The sequence below is a fragment of the Mycosarcoma maydis genome, chromosome 15 (genome assembly GCF_000328475.2).
Source record: "Mycosarcoma maydis chromosome 15, whole genome shotgun sequence".
NCBI classification, from domain to species: Eukaryota; Fungi; Basidiomycota; class Ustilaginomycetes; order Ustilaginales; genus Mycosarcoma; species Mycosarcoma maydis.
The window spans coordinates 21,889-40,338 of NC_026492.1; the positions used below are offsets into that span (position 1 = coordinate 21,889).

An 18,450-nucleotide genomic window follows, 5' to 3' on the forward strand; every position below is an offset into this window, starting at 1 on the left:
GACCCTTGGGCAGTCGGCAAGACGACACACTCTCACTTGTTTCTCGTACACGGCCTCGCATTGAATCGACTACAATAGCTGGAGCTGACCCTTCCCGTCCTATTGATGGTTCAGCAAGGGTCAATTTGCTAGCTGCTTGCTCCAAGATTCGACGCGGAGTACCAATCTAGAATGTTACAGTCCCGTGCGCTTACGATGTTCCAAGGCGCACAAATTGCTGTGACTGGAAGAGCGAACCGTCCAGCGTCGAGACGTTCTTTCCTGGGCCCTAAATCTGTGAGGCCGGCACAGCAGCACGGAGAGTCCAAGTCAGCCAGAGTTTCCTAGGACGTTCGCAGTTCCCGGGCTCTACTTTGCCCGAAGTCTTCGAGCTTTTCGGTTCGGTTCGGTAATCGACCGAGTTGGCAAGCTTTCGGCTTTGAATGCACGATCAATCCTTTGGTGGAGGAAGCGGCTTCGACGTCATGAGGGGCGACACATAGGGAGATAGGCTCTGTGCGCGTTGTATTTGGACCTGTGTCGTCTGCAGCTTGGATTGCGCATCGTTGAGCTCGTTCAGAATATCGACCTTTTGATGCGTATCAATGTCGCGCTCGGCGTCCATGCGGTCAAGCAGCTTCGAGTAGGCCTGATTTGCTTGGCGCAACTCGAGCTCGAGCTCCGTCACGCGCTCGGCACGCTGTCGGATCGAAGCTGTCTGCGCAAGTTGTCGCTCGAGTTCGCGTACACGAGAGACAAGCTGAGGAACGTCCATTCCGAGCGTGATGGTTCGCTTGAGCATACCATTTGAAATTGAACTAAGCGCAGACTGCGGATCTACACCCAGGCGCGCCGCTGATGCAGAAGATTGAGATGTGTCTGCAAGACTGACAGCAGAGCTTGGCAACCCCAGATAGGTAGAGCTGGGACTGCTGCCCGATCGTAACGACATGGTGTCCGACGTTGCAACCTTGTTCGAGATGTCTGAGAGGGTGGCGTTGCCACCGCCGCTGTCTGTGCCCAAATTGCGTGACTCTAACGCGAGTCTCTGATGCGTGCGGCCGTCCATGCTGGGTGGCGCAAACGGCGGGATGTATCGGATCGACGGAGAAGAATTGGCGCTGACGTTGGACTTCGTGGGTGAAGGCATTGCGTCCAGAGCAGACGGTGATCGCGGCGGAGCAAGCGAGGCACCGCTTGAGACATGTGCATTCAACGAGGTTGGGCTAGCCTTTTCGCCCATGAGCGTCCGCAACGACTTGTTCGAGCTTCTTTGGCCAAGATTTTTCGAACATCCGAGTAAGCTAGCATCACTCGCTCTGGCCGGTGATGTGGACAAACCCAGCATCGAGCCGTTCCCGAGGGTGAGGCCGGATGGCGACGACGGTGCACGCTCGACATTGTGAGCTTCCTCGAGCTGCTGGCGCAGCAGCGCCATCTCTGCCTTGAGGCGCCTTTCACGGTCAGTCTGCTCTTTGACTTTGCAAGTCAAGGAGGTGATTCTCGTCACCAAAGCCTGCTGTGAAGACAGCGCTTGGGTGTGTGCGCGCATAGCGGCTGCTTGCTCTTGTTTGCTCTCGGAAGAACCGAAATTCTCCTTGTCTGCTTCGGCCTCCAAAGCCAAATCAATGACAGTCCGACTGATGGCTAATGTACTTCGCAAACGCTCCGCTATCGCATCGAGTTCAGCTTGCAAGTCAGCACCACTACCAAGCAGTGAACGCGCTGATGTCGGCGACCTCGAACTTGTCGGGCTGTTTAGCACAGAGCCGTTAGCCTGGAAAGCATCCCGCAGAGCATGCAAGTCCGCCGAGCCTTTGGCAGCAGTCGACAGATCCGGCAACATTGCACGAAGTTTCTCGGCGGACCGGATGCATGCATGCAACACGGTGGGAGAGTCATCATTGCGAAGGTCGGAAGGTAGTTTACGACCACCGCCAAACCTGTCGATGAGATTCCCGACGCCTTTGTTCTGCAGAGGCAAAGATGCATCAAGCGGCGAAGTGACCTTGCTTGCCCGGAGCGGCAAAGCGTCGATAGAGTTGGCGGGAGACACAGAGCTCTGTGTACTTCGAAATTGCTTCTCTAGCACACGCTTTTGTGCTTCCAGATGATTGATCTTCTCTTCCAGCTGCTTGACGCGCTCCTTGCACTGACGTTCAAGCTCCTCGTTCTTCTTGGAAAGCTCGTGCAGAGTACCTTCAAGTTGCTGAACCCGCTCCTGCCCCTCCAGCTTGACACCCTTATTTTGCTCGGTTAGCGAGAGTACCTGTGCTTGGAGCTTCTGCAATTGCTCTTCGGCTTGAGATTGAGCGTCGCTCTGTTTGTTTCCGTCTGCTTTGAGAAGGTCTTGGAGACGTTCAGCTTCCGTCTTCCATCGCTGAGCCTCCTGCAGACTAGCTTGAAGCTGGTCGTGCTGCGGGGTGGAGGTAGGCGAGTCAGAAGCTGCAAAGCTGTCGCGCGGTGAGCCTGAAAGCTGCGCATTGGCACGGGCAAGCTCGAGCTCGAGATCGCCGATGTGTGTCTCAAGACTGGAAAGCAAAGCTGCAATATCCTGACCGGCTGTTTTTTCCTTCTTGGAGACACCTGCAGCACCAGCTTTGATTCGCTCGAGCAGATCGTCCATCTCTTCGCGACCTTCGAGCTTACCCAGCATCCTTGCGCATCGTTTGTCTTGGTCTTGCAGACGCTTCTCTGCAGTCTCGAGACGGCGTTCGAAGGCGTGGAAGAGCTCATCGCGTTCAGCCATGATGCGTCGCTCTGCACCTACTGCAAGCTCGAGCTCCCGCAGCTTGCCTTCGGCCTGCTCTGCTCGAGCTTGTGTCTCGACGATGCGTTGCTGTGATGCAGTGATTTGCTTTTCAGCATCGGCGTGCTCCTGTGTCTTGCCGCTGAGGTCTCTGCGTGCTTGCGCGAGCTGCCCCTGGTGAACTGCGATCGCCGCAGCATGTTCTGCAATCAGTGAAGCCTTGTCAGCAGTGAATGCGTCTCGCGCCTGGTTGAGCTGATTCTCAAGCTCCACAATCGTCTGGGCACGCTTGGCGGCCAGAGCGTTGGTCTTGTCCTGTTCGGCGATGACCGTGTCAAACTTGGCCTGAAGTGATGACAAGTCCTGAGTACCTTGCGCCAAATGTTGTGTCGATTCGTCTCGTACTCGATCCAACTGGCGTTTGTGCTCTTCCGAAGCTTTTTCTGCTGCCTGTGCGCGGGCTTGAAGTGCCTTGATCTCGTTCTGCGAAGCGTCAAGCCGGGACTGCAAGTCGACAAGGGCGCGTTGACTAGCCACCATCTCTGCTTTGGCGTTGACCAAGGCATCCTCCTTTTCGTGGTCGCGACTGCGGCTCTGCTCAAACTGCCTGTGCATCCTCTCCTCGACGTCGGCAGTAGCCGCATGGATAGCACGAATTTGTGTCTGGCGTGCGACTTCTTCCTGGAGAGACAACTGCTGTTTGAGAGTGCGTAGCTCTGTTATCGCGTGGCTGCGCTCGCGTGACTGTTCTTCGAGCTGCTGCGTCAGTCGATCCGAGGTCTCGTCTTTACGCCGTGCTGCGTCTCTAACGGACTCAAGGTCAGTCTCAAGCTTGTGGACCATGTCACGCTTTTTTTCGAGCTCCTCAGCTAGCCGTCGAACTTTTTCAGAAGCGGCGGCGCCGAGGAAGCTGGAGCCGCTGATGGCGCTAACGTCTGACTCGAGGCGGTTGTGGCGAAGTGGGTTGTCGGGACCTTTGGGAAGGTAAGGATCATCTGCAGACGGCTGGTGGCGATATCCTGTGTCTCGATAGCGTGTGAGGCCGACGGCAGAAGCAGATGCCGATGGTGCGAGTGATTCGAAGGATGCCGAGGTGGTAAGAGAAGGTAGCCTTTCTTCCATGAGCTGGCGGTCGGACTCGAGACGCTGAACACGTTCGGAGAGCGTGGCGGCCTGGTGCTCGAGAAGTTTGCGACGAAGCGTGTTGGCGCGATCTGTCCACTTGAAGAGCTCGTTGGCAACCTTGTCGACCTTTGCGGTGGCTACATTGACATCTTCGTCAGCCTTGGCCTCACTGGCCGAGATGCTGAGGGCACGACTTTGCGCAGCAAAAGAAGTGGTCGAAGAGGAAGAGTTGGAAGCAAAATTGCCACCGGATGTCGAAGCATTTGCAAAACCTGTCAAGGTGGGTGAAACAGCGAGATTGATCGAAGAGGCGGGCGAGTGGGCCGATGCGGCGGTTGTTCGGTGGGCTTTGCGGAGGGCGACTGCAGCATCACGAATTTTGATCTCAACTTTGAGCTTTGTGCGAAGAGAGTCAACTTTGCGCTCGACGTGTTTGAGGTCGCGCTTTGCTTCGGCGACATGCTCCAAGCTGAGCGTACCGTACTCTTGACAGTCGACGCGGGCTTGGTCGAGCAAAATCCGATGAAGCATATCTTCGCGATTGGTGGCATTGAGGCTAGTGAAGCCGAGCGCCGAAGTGGCGCCTGTTGAGCTGATGTTGGAGCCAGCATAAGAGGATGGAGGCACGTATGACCAGCTTGAGGCATGGAGAAGACCTGTGTCGCTTGTCTTGGACGAGAGAGGATGTGGCGACTGGATGGAAGCGTTGGACGAGTGGAAAGCGCTGCCGGGAGAGCGAGGAAAATTGGCGGACAAAGATGCGGATTGGCTTGGTCTGCCAGATGTACTTGTGAGGCCTACAGAGGATGAACCAGAGCGGGGAAAGGAGAAAGAGGACATTGCTCCCAAGTCGCGATCTGTGGAGACAGAGTTGTAAGCAGAGTGACTCTCTCCCCAGACGGGTTCGATGTTGTGCGGAAGGGCGGTGGATATGCTCAACAGTGATTGTTGATTGGCATCTGGCGTAGAGGTGGCGTGACTAGCGCGACTGCCCATGTAGGGCGACTCGCGTGCCTCTGGGACGACTTCAAGCGAAGAGCCAGCAAGGTAGCGGGAAGTGGGTATGGAGGCGTCTGTGAGCTGTGGAGGGACTTGCGTCTGGATGCCCAGACCAACCTTGGCGGGGTGAGGAGGTTTGTTGATGCTGAGCGGTGAAGGGCCGAGAGAGCGTTGAGAGTGAAACACGTGGGGGAACAAGTCGGTTGAAGGGTTGAGCGAGGACACAGCGCTCTGATAGGAGGAGGAGCACGATATGGATGTTGCGAGCTCGCTGTAGGCATGATCAGAGCCTCTGTGTGAGCCTGGGCGCGTGACGGTGGATTCTGGATAAAGAGGCGCAGGTCGAGAGGATGTGGAAGCCGACTTGGATTGACTGGAGTCGATAGTGGATAGCGAGTCTGAGAAGAAAGACTTTGGCTCATCGACAAGATCGAGGGTGATGCCACTGCGCAAGGTGTGATCGGATTGGTGGTCAAATGTGACCAAGCCAGGGTGCGATGGGAGATCAGCTGGGGTACGGACAGTAGTGTCGAAAGAGTCGGTGACAGTGCTGTGAGATTGATCTGCAAGTGAGATAGGGGAGGAGTGGTTTTCTGCGGCATCGGTGCTGTGATTGCTCATGTGATCGTTGGAAGACGAAGGTGTGATGGAATCGGGATCTTTTTTTGGCTTTGCAAAGCGGATGGCCTTGGCGGATGCGTCGTCGTTACGCTGAAGCTTACGAATGGTGGCGGTACTGGCCTTTGCGATGGTGGCAGCGGTGGACATCTCGGAAGATGCAGAGGCGGTGCTCATGACGCTCTCTGTACGTTCAAGACGAGCAGCTTGACGATTAGCGGAGGATGACGAGTCCGAGAGCGTGCGATGCGAGATTTCTGGACGGCGTAGCGAAGAAGAGGTGGAGTCGATGCTGTTGGAAGGCGTCGAACCGAGACGCGCACCTTGCTCGAGACGGGACGAGACGAGCTGAGTCGGAGCGTCTGCCCATCGGTCGGAAGCCAAAGGTAGGCGCGCCATGCTTCTGGCCACATCCAACATGAACGACTGCGGTGCGTTGAGATGGGGCAGCGACAAGCTGATGAGTGCGATGACCTCCTGATGATGATGCTGCTGTTGTTGATGATGAAGATGATGGTGGTGGAGATAAGATGTTATGCGATGTTCATGATCAAGTCACCAAGTGGGACAGATGCTGTCACAGTCACGAGTCACGAATCGTGAATCGTGAATCGTGAATCGTGAATCGTGAATCGTGAACCGTGAACCGTGAACCGTCGATCGTGAATAGCTTTGGCCGCTGTGAGATTTTGTGCTACCCGTTGACTGCAACTGTGTCCTCGCCAGTGGAGTAGGCACCTATGAAGTTGGCGTGGCTGAATGATAACCTCGAGGAAATTTGATACCTCGGGACACTCTGTCGCAAACGGAATGTGATTCGTGCGTCGCTTGCCAAAGGTACAGCCGATGCACAGCATGCAGTCGTGAGTTACAGATTACAGTTGTCAGTGTGTGATCCCACAGAGGTTCGAGAAGCGTTGAAGCTTGACGTTAGTTTGCCATGTCGACGCTGCCAAGCACACACACAACTGCGCGCGTTCCATCACGAATGCTAACCACTCGTGACTCACGACTCACGACTCACTTGCGACTTTCAAGTCAGCAGCCTAGACCAACAATCACGAATATGAATATGAATAAATTTAAAAACATAAACGAAAACAAACAAGTCCGAGTTGCAGAAATTCACAACGAAGCAGCCGCTCGCCCAAATCGTGAATTCACAAACGTGAATTTATCAAGTCTTGACTTACGTTAACTTAGTCAAGAGGGGACGCGACTTGGACGCGACGTATTTTAAACATCGTTTCGTGACTTGCGTGTTGGTGTTGCTGGTTCACTGGCGTTTTCCTGCGTTTTCGTACTGGGTACCCAAGCTCTTGGACAAGATCGACAGCGACACGCACAACACGCACGCACCTTAGCAATTAAGTTACTGTAAGCCTCGGACTTGCGTGTCGATGGGATGCTGGCTGCTGCACCTAGGGTTCTCCTTCTACAGCTCCCTCCCATGCTTGACTCACAATTGTGCCTCCATTTAGTAGAGTGGTGCGTGACTTCATGTCGGATAGAATGGCGATCCGCAGCTTTCTGACACCAGCGGCAACGATTCGACGATTCGACGATTCGCCTGCACCACGGAACCCGACTCAATAGAGCAAAACATTGGACAAGATTGTCGAACTGATATCGCAACTCCATCCGCACCAAATCACGAATTATCCTGAATCGTGAATGTGACAGCCTAGGATCCCTATCCCCGCACACGGCATTAGTTCACGATTAGACCAACCAAACACGCAAGATCTGAACATTTTCCACACCCACGAACCAGAGAGAAATTTCCCGACAAAAAACGGAGGGCGCAAAAATACGCGCTAACCTTACCACGAGAGTCCGATGGCCTTCGCATCATCATCTCGTCTGGCAAATCACCGTACAAACTCTGAAAGGGACATGTGACTGCTCACACTTCGTTCTGTGATCGCACACATCGGTTTCGAACTGGTTTCGAGATATAATCACAGCGCTAACAGACAAAGGTAAAGCCTATCCAAGCTTCGACTTTACAGGAACTTGCCAGTCTTGCTCGTATATCCAAGCCCCTCCCTTGCATCATGGTCGTCACCATCTCTCATACCAAGCCTCCTCCTCGAGTTGTACACCAAGCTGTCCAAAATTCCCGCTACCGTCAAGATGCCGCCTACGATCGCACAAGTCGAAGTCAAGAAATGCGACAGCGACTGTCGGTACTCCGAGTGGATCGTTTTCAGTGGCGAAATCTCGTAGTTGAAAAACACGCCAGGAACACCGGCGAATCCGTGCGAAATGTGAGCTCCAGATCCTTCGTTCGACAGCCCTGCAAGTGCCGCCGCGTTGGCTCCCGGTGACAGATCGCGTTCGTACGTTGTCACCGAGTACTGCTGCGTCTTGAGCGTCTCGCCGGACAAAGGTCGGAATTCGGTAGAAACCACCTTGACAAAGTACTGAAACATAAATTGACTCTGTTGCGTTTGAGCACGGACGCCCTCGAGCGGATCTTTGACGCCCAGCTTGGCTTTAACCGCGCGCTCTTTCGCTGAGGTGAGGCCGTGGTATTCTTGCTCGGAGCCAAAGCTGAACTCGTGGATAATGTGCCCAAAGTCGTGATGCTCGGAACCGGTGCCTGACAGGTATGGAACAAGGTCGTGGATGTGCATGCTGTTTCGTTGGAATGCTTTGCCAGGAGACAGGTGGAAGCTACCCACCACCTTGTTGACATGGAGCTTGCCCGAAATGCGGCAACCTTCTTTGTTCTGCTCCTTGATCTTTTCCGACCATCCTTCAGCGACGCACTGATCCACATGGTCCGGATCGGCGAAGCTCCAGCCTTTGCGCACATATGCTTCGCGTACCTCGTCACATGTGTTGCAGCACTTACTCGCAGGTGGCTGACCACCGTAGCAGTCGCCACAATAATCTTTGCCCTTGGTGTTGGCAATACGTGCCGCATCACCCTTGAGCGACTTTTTACCCTGCTCGATGATTTTGCCGTCGTGATTGATGCGTGTCCTCTCAACGTCGTGCTGGATGTCGTTCACATGCTCGCCCGAGATGTCCATTACATCGAGCGAGAGCAAATAGCACGGTACTCGCGGGAACGTAATATTCATGTTGACCGTCAGCTTTTCGCCTCTGGATCGATCCACTTCCAGTGCAGGTTTGACGTGAACTGTGCGATAGTCGATAAACTCGCCAATGGTGAGCACCGCAATCAGAAGCGCCGAAATGAGCGTGATGAGTGCGCCCGCGTTGGTTCGGATGCGCACATCATCCATCGTCTTTTGACATTCACCAGGGCGACAACAAGACGCAAAAAATTGATCAGCTCGTCGTACGACTTTGTTCGCTACCTGCGAGGTCAACCACTTACCTTTGAGAAAGCATCGATGCCTCTCAGTTGGCCGAAAATGCCGTTTTTCCCCATCTTACCGAGAAACCTGTCGTCGGATGATGTGGGAGTGTGAGGTCACGGGGGCAGTCTTGGTTGCAAGCTCGACAAAGAGGCGTGTGAGAGAGAGGGAGGGGAGAATGCTGAGGATACACTGTCCTTTGCCAAACGATGAGGACCGTGCGTGGCAACACGGCCTTCCACCTGGCACATTCATGATTTCACGATTCACGATTGGACGCGAAAAATAAAAGGCGAGGTGACACCAGTCTGTGAGTTTGTATCGGGAAATCGGGGAAATTATCAACAGATACCACGGACAAATCTTCGCTGAACCTCGCTTTCCTTTGTCGCATCGCACAGCACTTTCCCACCTTTACGCTCAATGACTTCATCTCTCATTATTTAAACAAGAGAAATAATCAAAGAAAAGAAAAACAACTGAAACCAAGGAACCAGAAACGACGAACGACGAACGACGAACGACGACGGCTGACCACTGACCTCTGATGACGATGTCAAGCATGCGTGATGCTGAGATCAAGTAGGTAGCTGTTCAACAACCTATGAAAAGTTAGCCATTCCTTGCATTGATCACGTATCGCGTATCGTGGATCACGGATCACGGATATATGTTGTTGAGCTGCACAGCCTCGAGCAAAAGCAATGGAGCCCAGTCTTGCCGCCGGCTTCCTCGTGAATCGAAACAGCCCGTGCATCGAGAACCATAGCTGATAGAAGTACTCGTTCGTCCTGACCTCTCTTCTCCATCATCATAGTCGCTTCGGAAAGCTCTCTCTGCAATGCCCGCACATCCTCATTTAGGCTACGCCAATCCAGGTGAGCATCCGTGACTCCTTTCTACATATCTCTAACGCGCGCACACCCACGGGTGACGGTGAGACTGAAAACGACTTCTTCCTTTTGCCTTGTCATTCATCCTTCTTCACTCTTGTTTAACTTTGGGTTTTCGTTGGCAATTCAAGTCGTCGGACACGACTTTGCCGATCCCGGCGTTTTCTACGACCGTTACAGTCAAACCTGGTACGCGTTCGGTACTAACGGCAATGGCAAAAATATCCAATGCTCGTACACCAAGGACTTTTGCTCGTGGTCGCACCACGAACATGATTGTCTTCCCGGACCTCTTCCTCCTTACCAATCTGATGTGCCCGTAGGTATCTGCTTCGATCCACGTTGTCAATTGCAAGATCAATGAGACTGATATGCTCTGTTGGAAGCGCGTGCGATCAACTAGGGCTTCCTCTGGGCGCCAGAAGTGATCGAGGCGCCACAAGGTCGAGGCGGATACCTGATGTATGTATCATGCCAAGACGCCATCTTCAGGAAGCAATGCATCGGCGTCGCCTATTCGGACCGCGATCCAAAAGGTCCTTATCGCTGGATCACCGATCGGCCGCTCATCTCTCGCGGTGAAACAGGTGGAACGCTCGACCCGCAGCCCTTTGAAGATCCAGCTAGCGGCAAACGCTATCTCGTCTACAAGTCAGATTGGGACAAGATGTACACCAAGCATCCTCAGCTCTGGCTCTCTGAACTCTCGCCTGACGGCCTCTCGCTGCTTGGCGATATGTATCCTTTGCAGAGTCCACAACACTCGTACCAAAATGGACTGCTCGAGGCACCTTATCTCTTCCACCACGCTCCCAGCAACGCCTACATTCTCTTCTTTTCGTCAGGAACATTCACCAACGGCACCTACGCAACTTCCTACGCCATCTCTCACAACGGCCTTTTTGGACCCTACCAGTGTCCACCACGTCCGCTGTTGGAAACGGACAGAGCGAGGAGCGTCATGGGTCCAGGAGGTGCATGTGTGGTGCTGGGCGTGGAGAACGAGCATTTCATCGTGTTCCATGCGTTGGAAAGGGAAGAAGGAAACAGAAGAATGTGCGTCCAGAGGGTTTGTTTCGCGGATGACGGCACACCGTTCCTCTCCTCGAAGCCTAACTGTGGAAAGAGATTGCGCCTTGGAGCAGAGCACGAGGATGACATGCATCACTTTGGCAACCAGCCAAGTGTGCCAAGCGAAACCGAAACCGAAACCGAAACAGGTACAGGTGGCAGGTTGTCCAAGCTGCTCAACAAAGTCAAACACAAGCTCGATCCGTAGTCACCGTAGACTTTTTCCCCAACTCTTGATGCAGGCGCAGACTTATATAGCTCGATGACCTTTGCATGGGTATCACCTGTCAATTCTTATACTTTAAATTACACGTCGCCTTCTATCATGGCTCAAGCGTGCTTATGAGAACCACTTCTGCCAAGCACCAGCTAACCTTCCCCACGAGTAGAACAAAGTCCAGATGCCTGTAGCTGAAAGAATAGGCAGCGAAAGGTTGTCGTCAACGCCGCCGAGCTCGAGGCCCTCTGCAACGGCAGCTACAAGGCCCGAACCGAGCGTCAGCAGCCACACGGGCATACCGGGTACGTCGTTGTAGACAGGCAAAGCATCTGTACCGAGTTTGCCTTTGGCCACACTGTCGGCGCCGAGGTACTGAGCCGCAACGCCAGACGCTGCAGGCAGGAGGCCGGCTCCACTCTGGCCCCGGAATCCCGCGGAAACCCCTTGCCATCCCGTACCCGTAGCACCGGCTGCACGATCCGTACCAAAAATGGCTGGGTGCGCGTATCCAGATCCTGACCACGAGATGCCATTGGCGCGAACACCGCGAGAAGCGATCGAAGTGCACCAGAACAGGTAGGTAGTTAGCGCACCGCTGACGATAGCAGCGATAAAGCCAGCAGTCGACTTGCGTCTGGCGAACGGCGGACTGGGCAGAGCAGGTGTGTACCTTCCAAATAGCCGTCCGAAGGTTGAAGCCGCGGTATCGCACCACGAGAGGATCATGACCGAGACGCACGCGATGTCTTCCGGGAAAAAGTGAAGCGAGGTGATGACGCCGATGAGATACCACACGACGCCGTTGACCTTGTCCTTTTCCGATTCGCGCATGAGAAATCCAAGCACACGCTCGTAGATCTGTTCAAAGTCGTGGTTGTTGAGACGAATGACGTCGGCCGTGACAACGATGCCGAGGAAGATGGAGAGCCTTCGCACTACGGTGGTGTATTCTACGTCAGAGAGATAGAGTTGGAGGACGAGGAGGCCCATGGAGCTGTGAAAGATCTTGCGTGGAATTTCCCAGCTCTTGCTGCTTGCCGGAGCTACGTGACCGTTGGAACGAGACGATTTTGGTGCAGACAAAGTGGAGCTAGTCTTCTTGGTTGCTGCTGCTTGAGGACGGCGACGGACGGCGGTGTCTCCGACGACCGAGCCGTTGAGATTGGTACCGGATGCTTCGGCCATGGGTGGTGCTGCCACTGGATCACGACGAGTGTCGGCATCCGAGCTTTTCTCGAGCTGTTCGCGGTCAAAGTCCGACTCGGCTCTTGACAGCGCGCGCAGAACAGCAGCACCCTTTTGCGATGACGAAGAGCGCTGGCGTGTCACGGTTTTGCGCGTTGAAGGTGCTGCCGAGCTAGTGCCATTGGCATCCGTGGATGCTCCAATCGGCGGAGGCGACGAGCGCGGTGACTCGGAAAGCACTTTGGCGGAAGGCCGAGACGACATACTGCAGATTTCAAAGTCAATCGAGAACCTTCCTCCTGGAGTTGGTGTGTGTAGTATGGAGTGAAGGGGAGCAAGAAACAAACAAGAAGCACCTGCTGGCTGAGACAGCCACGAGCGTATCAGATCAATCGCGCTTGGACACACACATCCACAAATCATGAATGCACAAGCGCAAGCCCAAGCCCTTCTCTTCCTTGCACACTTACAACTTACCGTCACGAGTTGTGAATCGCACGCAGCTTTGCGGTGCTTTTGTTCGTGGTCTCACGAATCACGCACGTCACGATTCGTTGATTGTCGCATCGCAAGCACGAATCACGAATCACGAATCACGAATCACGAATCACGAATCGTGAATGTTGTGTTTTATTTTTGGGTGCCAAGTTGAAAGCAAAGCCTTTCACCTTCATTCATGACGGTCGTGCCGGACCCGACACGTCGCTTGTCAGCGCAGAAAAGACGTTGGCCTAAGTATCTTATTTGTCATTCTAGCTATTTATGTATACAATGCCAGATTGACTTCACATCGAGAGCTTCTTAGCGCAGTAGGTAGCGCGTTGGGCTCATACACCCCCTATGAATCCTTTCCACTCTCGAGTGGTGAAACCCAAAGGTCGTCGGATCGAAACCGACAGAAGCTACTCTTTTGCTACATTTTTGCATCCGAATTTTTTTAACGATATTCGTAATTGCAGAGATGTTTGGACAGGTATGAGCGGCGTCTTCTCGCCAGTGGCCATGTAGAAGACGTTTGCCGTACAAACTCGTGCTTCCATCACAGCAGGCTTCTGGAATAAACGTCGTCAGATGTGAAATCAAGGGCGACTTTTTTGCTCTTTCTCAGATGATTGCAGGTGTAGCAATACGTAGGAAGCGACACGTGCTTTTCGCTCGTGCGTTTCAGCGCTTGATCGTGACCGCATACGATCTGAGCCCCTTCGAGGCCACCGGCACAAGCGCACACACAATCACCAAAGAATGTAGAGGAGATCAAAGATTTGCGAAAAGTATGCGATTTCAGGTGACCACACATGATGATTACGAAAGGTAACCCTTGGCGAGCGCGATCTCTGCGTTCATGACCGAGCTGGTAGCAGCACCGATCATGACATTGTTCGAGAGCACGACAAACTTGATGTCAAACACGGGACATTCGCGTACCCTTCCGACATTGACACCAGCACCGTTCTGCCAGTCACGATCGAGGCGTGGTTGCGGGCGGTCCTGCTCCTCGTGCACCGTAATGGCCTGCTTAGGAGCCGAGTGAACGCCGATGGTCTGTGCTTCCGTGGTAAACTCTTGCAGGCACTTTTTGACCTCGTCAACCGAGGGTGCAGGTCGGTTCTTGAACGACACAGAAACGCACTCCATGTGGCCATCGATGACCGGAACACGGTTGCAGTGCGCCGAAACCTTGAGTGGGTGCTCTTCATGGTAGTCAAAAGCGGTTTTGTCCGTTTTGATGCCACCCAAGATCTTGGCGGTCTCCCACTCGATCTTCTCCTCCTCACCGCTGATGAACGGCACAACGTTGTCCAAGATGTCGAGCGAAGAAACTCCAGGGTAACCAGCACCCGAAATGGCCTGCATCGTGTTGACTAGAATCTTTTCCAGCGGTCCAAACTTGGCCTCGAGCGCTTTCAGCGGTACGACGATGCCCGTGGTAGAGCAGTTGGCGTTGGTAACGATGAATCCCTTCTTGGTCCCCACTTGCTGTCTCTGGAATGGCAAGATCTCCATGTGCTCCGGGTTGACCAGTGGCACCACCAATGGGCACAATGGATCGGTACGGTAGTTCTTTGCATTGGAAAACACTCTCAACTCGGCTCTACGGAAAGCGTCCTCGACGGGTCCAGCTGGACCTGAATCCAGACCGGAGAAGACTACTTGGCACTCGGCAAAGTATTCCGGCTTGCATTCGTATACGGGCATCTGTGCAACATTATCGGGAACCCTTCGGATCTGCTTCCACCTCCCTTGTACTGCTTCCAAGTACGGCTTACCTGCCGAAGAAGACGATGCACCCAGAGCGGCGAGCTCGAATTGCGGGTGATCAGCAAGTTGAAGGATGAATCGCTGACCTACTGTGCCCGTAGCGCCGAGCAGGCCGACTTTGAGCTTCTGTTGTGAGGAAGAAGACGTCATCGTATGATGCGTGCTCTTGTTGATCAAGGTGATGCGGTGAAATGGAATGGATGATGGCAAGCAGGATCCGAGATCAGATCTCAAATCTTATCAGCCAGAAAGCACCCATATGTGATTCGACAGAAAATTCGAAGCCACACGCCAATCGTGAATCTTAAATGCTCGCGCAGCGCACGGGAGCAGTGTTCTTGGCTTTCTTCCAATCCGTGCGCCTTTTCCGTCGAGTCACTTTTGGCCGAGTCACGAGTGTCAATCACGAATCTGTGAATCACGAATGAATCACGAATTCGTGATTTTGCCACACCTCGGATCTGTCTGTGACTTTACTAGGAACCTAACAGTCTTCCGCCAGGCACAAGGCGACATGAGCCTGAAGCCCGAAGCGTGAAGCGTGAAGCATACATTCGTGATTGATACGGATACACGATAGCTCGTCCAAAAGTGTTCGCTCTTTCGTAGCTAACATGACCATCTCAATATACGTGTGACAAAGCAAGTGGCGCGCAAGCCTACTGTTCATTCAGCTGTCAAACGCTAAAGAGTACAGTACAATTACAAAATTGATCGTGATATACACGATGGTGTATGAAAGTATGACAGTGTCGGTAGATTGTCAAGGCAGTTGCGAGAAGCCAGCCAATCGCCCATGTAGATAAAAGTCGTCTACGATCACGCCCATGAAAGGCGCCACTCAGACTCAGGCTTTCATATTGGCCAGAATCTCCTGATACGGCTGGACGAGCGAAGTCAGGTTGCGGGGTCTCGCCAAGATCTGCAGCACCTGACCGCACAGCTGACGCTTGTCAAATCCAAGGATCGTGGGTTGCCACGCTGCATCCTGGTTCTTTTCGGGCTTATAGTAGATGGGGCCGATGAGCGATTTGATGAGGTCTTCAGCCTGGTTCTTGATGCCTTCTTCAGCAATACGTTTGGCATATGCGATCAGATGGTTTTTGTACTCGTTGGCGCTATCGAGGATCGTTGCAGCCAATATCCTTGCTTCGAGATGACGTAGCGTCACGGCAATCACAAAGTCCGACTTCTTGTCTTCGGGAACACTCATCTCGACTGGCGGTGTCTGGTCGTCGTCCGATTCTTCCTGCGCTCCCACCTGGTTGTCGCCGTGCACACGACGCACGTACATCGTGTTGATCTCGGCCTCGATTGCACGCACAGGATCGCGAACCGACACCTCGCTGCCGCGGCTGCGCGTTCGTCCATCCCAGGCTTCCGAATGCTCGGCCCACCAGCCATCGCTAATGCAAACCCAGCCAAGCTTCTTGTCGTCAAACGTGTAGGCCTTTTCGCTCTGCAGAATGACGATGGGCGCACCGTTGGCATGTACTGTTATAGAGAAGAGGTTCTCGGGATCGCCGAGTAGATTGAGCACCGACACTGGACGATGGATCTCGTGGTCTGCACGGATGTTCCAGCGGTACATGAGTCCAGCCACAGTCACTGCCATCAGAACAACCCCGTTGCTTTCCAATCGATAGCAGGCCGAGTCGAGCAGCAGATTGCCAATTCTTCCTCCGCGCGACGAATAGATCAGCACCGTGGAATCTTCCAATGCCACTGCCGAAAAAAATGAGGTGGCCGTGGCCAGCGTCGCCGCTGTCGGACTGAAATCGAGCCACAGTACACGATCCTTGTCCGAGGGATCGAGCCTTGCGATCTCGGTAGGTCGCGATTCGTCAAAGTTGCGGATCTCGATCGACAAGCCGTCCTCGTCACGCCGATAGATGCTCAGTGTCTCGGGTACAGCCAGATGAACACCTTTGCGGACGCCATTCTCGACGATGCCGCTAGCGCCGGTCAGAGCTTCCCTCAGGACCTTTTTGGGACCGGGTGGGTCGCGAGGGTGTTCGCTTCCCAGCGTGCGACCGATGTCGGCCCTCGTCTTGCCTTTCTGCAGTTTGCCAATGGGCTCGATGTCGTCCGAGTCGCTTCCCGCCTCGGCGTCTTCCGCTTTACGCTTCTTGCCACGCATGAAGCGCTGCTGAAACTCGGTCCAGAATTGCATCATATCTTCAGGACTGGCGCCCTCGGGCATGATTCCGAATGGTAGGCCGATAGGTACGTAGGGCATCATCGATGAGGCAGCAGCCATAGGCGTGGTCATTGCAGCAGGGTTCGAACGCTGCGCAGCAAGGACCGCCTCAACTACCGCTGCTGCTGTGCCATCGGAGACGCTATTTGTCATGCCTGCATGGATGCCGTTGACACCGGGGCGAGCTCCAAACCCATCAACCGTGGTTCCACCAATCGCCTCGCGCATAGCTGGCAGTTGGTGCTGCTGGATGGATGGCATCAAGGCATGTGACGTTGGTGCTGGCTGATAAGCATGGTGATGAGAAACTGCCTGCGACGGTTCCAAGTCATCGCCAATGAGGGTAGGTCGTATGCGACGCTTTCCGTCCTTAGTAATGGTGATGGTCTGATGCAGACGTTCTGTCCTGGATGCTATGGGACGGACGGGAGGCACAGAACCGGCGATGGGCACGGGCGGCACTGATGCTCTGGCTGCTTGTGATTGACCTGCTTTGCGTGGCTGAAGCATGTTGGGTCGATCTGAGGTTCCGATTGGTAATGCTCCATTAGTGGCGGCAGCGACATTTCGAACGCGTTTGACACCATGCTTTGCACGTGATTGCTCGAGCTTCTCGGCACTGAGCGCATCAGAGATGAGCTCAGGGGAGAGGTGGAAGACAGCCACGGTACCGTCCGAGGAACAGGCGTAGAGCGTGTAGCCATCGGCGGACCAAGAGAGGTCCATGACTTGACGCTCAAAGACGTCCCTGGCCACTAGAACGGGCTGCTCGAGGCCGGTGACCCAGATGGAGACGGACTGGTCGAGCGAGCCCAAAGCGACGACGCAAGAATGGGTACCGCCGTCAAAGCCTACAAAGATCTTGGGGCTGAAAGCGGTGACCACGACGGCGTTTTCGTGGCCGACAAAGTAAATATCGCTGCTCCAGCTAGACCTCTTGACGACGCTGGCTACAAAGACGGGTCCGCTCATGGCGTTGGCACAGAGCAGCAAGCTACCGTCGGGCGACCAGCTTGGACGGCGAAAAAAGGCGGTAGAAGGACTGGTGAGGAACGGGTCTGTGATGGAGCGTTCGAGGCCCCAATCGGATGTGCGCCACACCTTGACTGTCTTGTCATCGGAGGCCGTCGCGAGGTACTGACCTAATGGATCAAAGACGACACCCTTGACAAAACCCTGATGACCGTCGATGATGCGTAGCCTGTCGAAGTGGGTGCCGGACCAGACAATGACCTTGGAGTCGAGACCGACGGTGGCAATGAATTCGTCATCATCGGCCCAAGCCAGATCCACGACATCGGATTCATGACCTGCGAGACGACGGTACGGCCTCCAGCTTTCGATGTTGACCTCGCTGGAACCAAAGCTACCGCCACCCATGCCGCTCGGATCCAGATCCCAAATGAGAGCCACGGTATCGTCGGAGCCAGAAGCAAGAAATCGGCCAGAATTTGCCCATCGCACTACGAGAACGCTGCCGGTATGTCTTGAGAGAGTGGAGAGGAGACGATGTGAGTTGGAGTTATTTTCGGCTCTTGGATTGAGGATGGTAGCCGTTGCCCAAATGCGGATCTTGGTATCCAGACCTGCAGTAGCAAGGCGACTCGAGTCGGGATGAACGGCGACACTGAAGATGGTGGAGAGCTTGCCCTTCTTGTCATCATTGTGATGAGCCACCCAGTCAGGCAAGATGATGGACATTGCTGCAAAAACTAGCTTGGACGCCGCAGCAACAAGAGCGAGCTAGCGACTCGAATTGCGCCGACTCGCTTGGTATGGCCAATGTGCGATGCAGCGGATTGCGTTAAAGAAGGACTGCG

General features: G+C 54.2%; 6 protein-coding genes and 1 non-coding gene across 7 annotated transcripts; 2 read left to right on the forward strand and 5 right to left on the reverse strand.

The window, feature by feature from the left end:
- Positions 1–430: 430 nt before the first annotated feature.
- On the reverse strand, positions 431–5,869 carry UMAG_04895 (uncharacterized protein; the record flags this gene model as incomplete). Its single annotated transcript, XM_011392918.1, has 1 exon — positions 431–5,869. The coding sequence occupies one exon, from the start codon at positions 5,867–5,869 to the stop codon at positions 431–433; it is 5,439 nt and encodes a 1,812-aa protein (XP_011391220.1).
- Positions 5,870–7,476: 1,607 nt separating this feature from the next.
- UMAG_04896 (uncharacterized protein) lies at positions 7,477–8,876 on the reverse strand (the record flags this gene model as incomplete). The annotated part of the gene is made up of 2 exons (XM_011392919.1): positions 7,477–8,730; positions 8,823–8,876. The coding sequence occupies 2 exons, from the start codon at positions 8,874–8,876 to the stop codon at positions 7,477–7,479; spliced, it is 1,308 nt and encodes a 435-aa protein (XP_011391221.1).
- Positions 8,877–9,643: 767 nt separating this feature from the next.
- UMAG_04897 (uncharacterized protein) lies at positions 9,644–10,974 on the forward strand (the record flags this gene model as incomplete). Its single annotated transcript, XM_011392920.1, has 3 exons — positions 9,644–9,680; positions 9,827–10,014; positions 10,099–10,974. 3 exons carry the CDS (start codon positions 9,644–9,646, stop codon positions 10,972–10,974), a joined length of 1,101 nt encoding a protein of 366 aa, XP_011391222.1.
- A 132-nt stretch (positions 10,975–11,106) lies between these two features.
- On the reverse strand, positions 11,107–12,435 carry UMAG_04898 (diacylglycerol kinase; the record flags this gene model as incomplete). The annotated part of the gene is made up of 1 exon (XM_011392921.1): positions 11,107–12,435. The coding sequence occupies one exon, from the start codon at positions 12,433–12,435 to the stop codon at positions 11,107–11,109; it is 1,329 nt and encodes a 442-aa protein (XP_011391223.1).
- Positions 12,436–12,966: 531 nt separating this feature from the next.
- UMAG_16082 lies at positions 12,967–13,076 on the forward strand. Its single transcript has 2 exons — positions 12,967–13,003; positions 13,041–13,076. It is a non-coding gene; the product is annotated as a tRNA-Met (tRNA).
- A 397-nt stretch (positions 13,077–13,473) lies between these two features.
- UMAG_04899 (aspartate-semialdehyde dehydrogenase) lies at positions 13,474–14,580 on the reverse strand (the record flags this gene model as incomplete). Its single annotated transcript, XM_011392922.1, has 1 exon — positions 13,474–14,580. One exon carries the CDS (start codon positions 14,578–14,580, stop codon positions 13,474–13,476), a length of 1,107 nt encoding a protein of 368 aa, XP_011391224.1.
- A 697-nt stretch (positions 14,581–15,277) lies between these two features.
- Positions 15,278–18,331, reverse strand: UMAG_04900 (uncharacterized protein; the record flags this gene model as incomplete). Its single annotated transcript, XM_011392923.1, has 1 exon — positions 15,278–18,331. One exon carries the CDS (start codon positions 18,329–18,331, stop codon positions 15,278–15,280), a length of 3,054 nt encoding a protein of 1,017 aa, XP_011391225.1.
- Between the last annotated feature and the right edge of the window lie 119 nt (positions 18,332–18,450).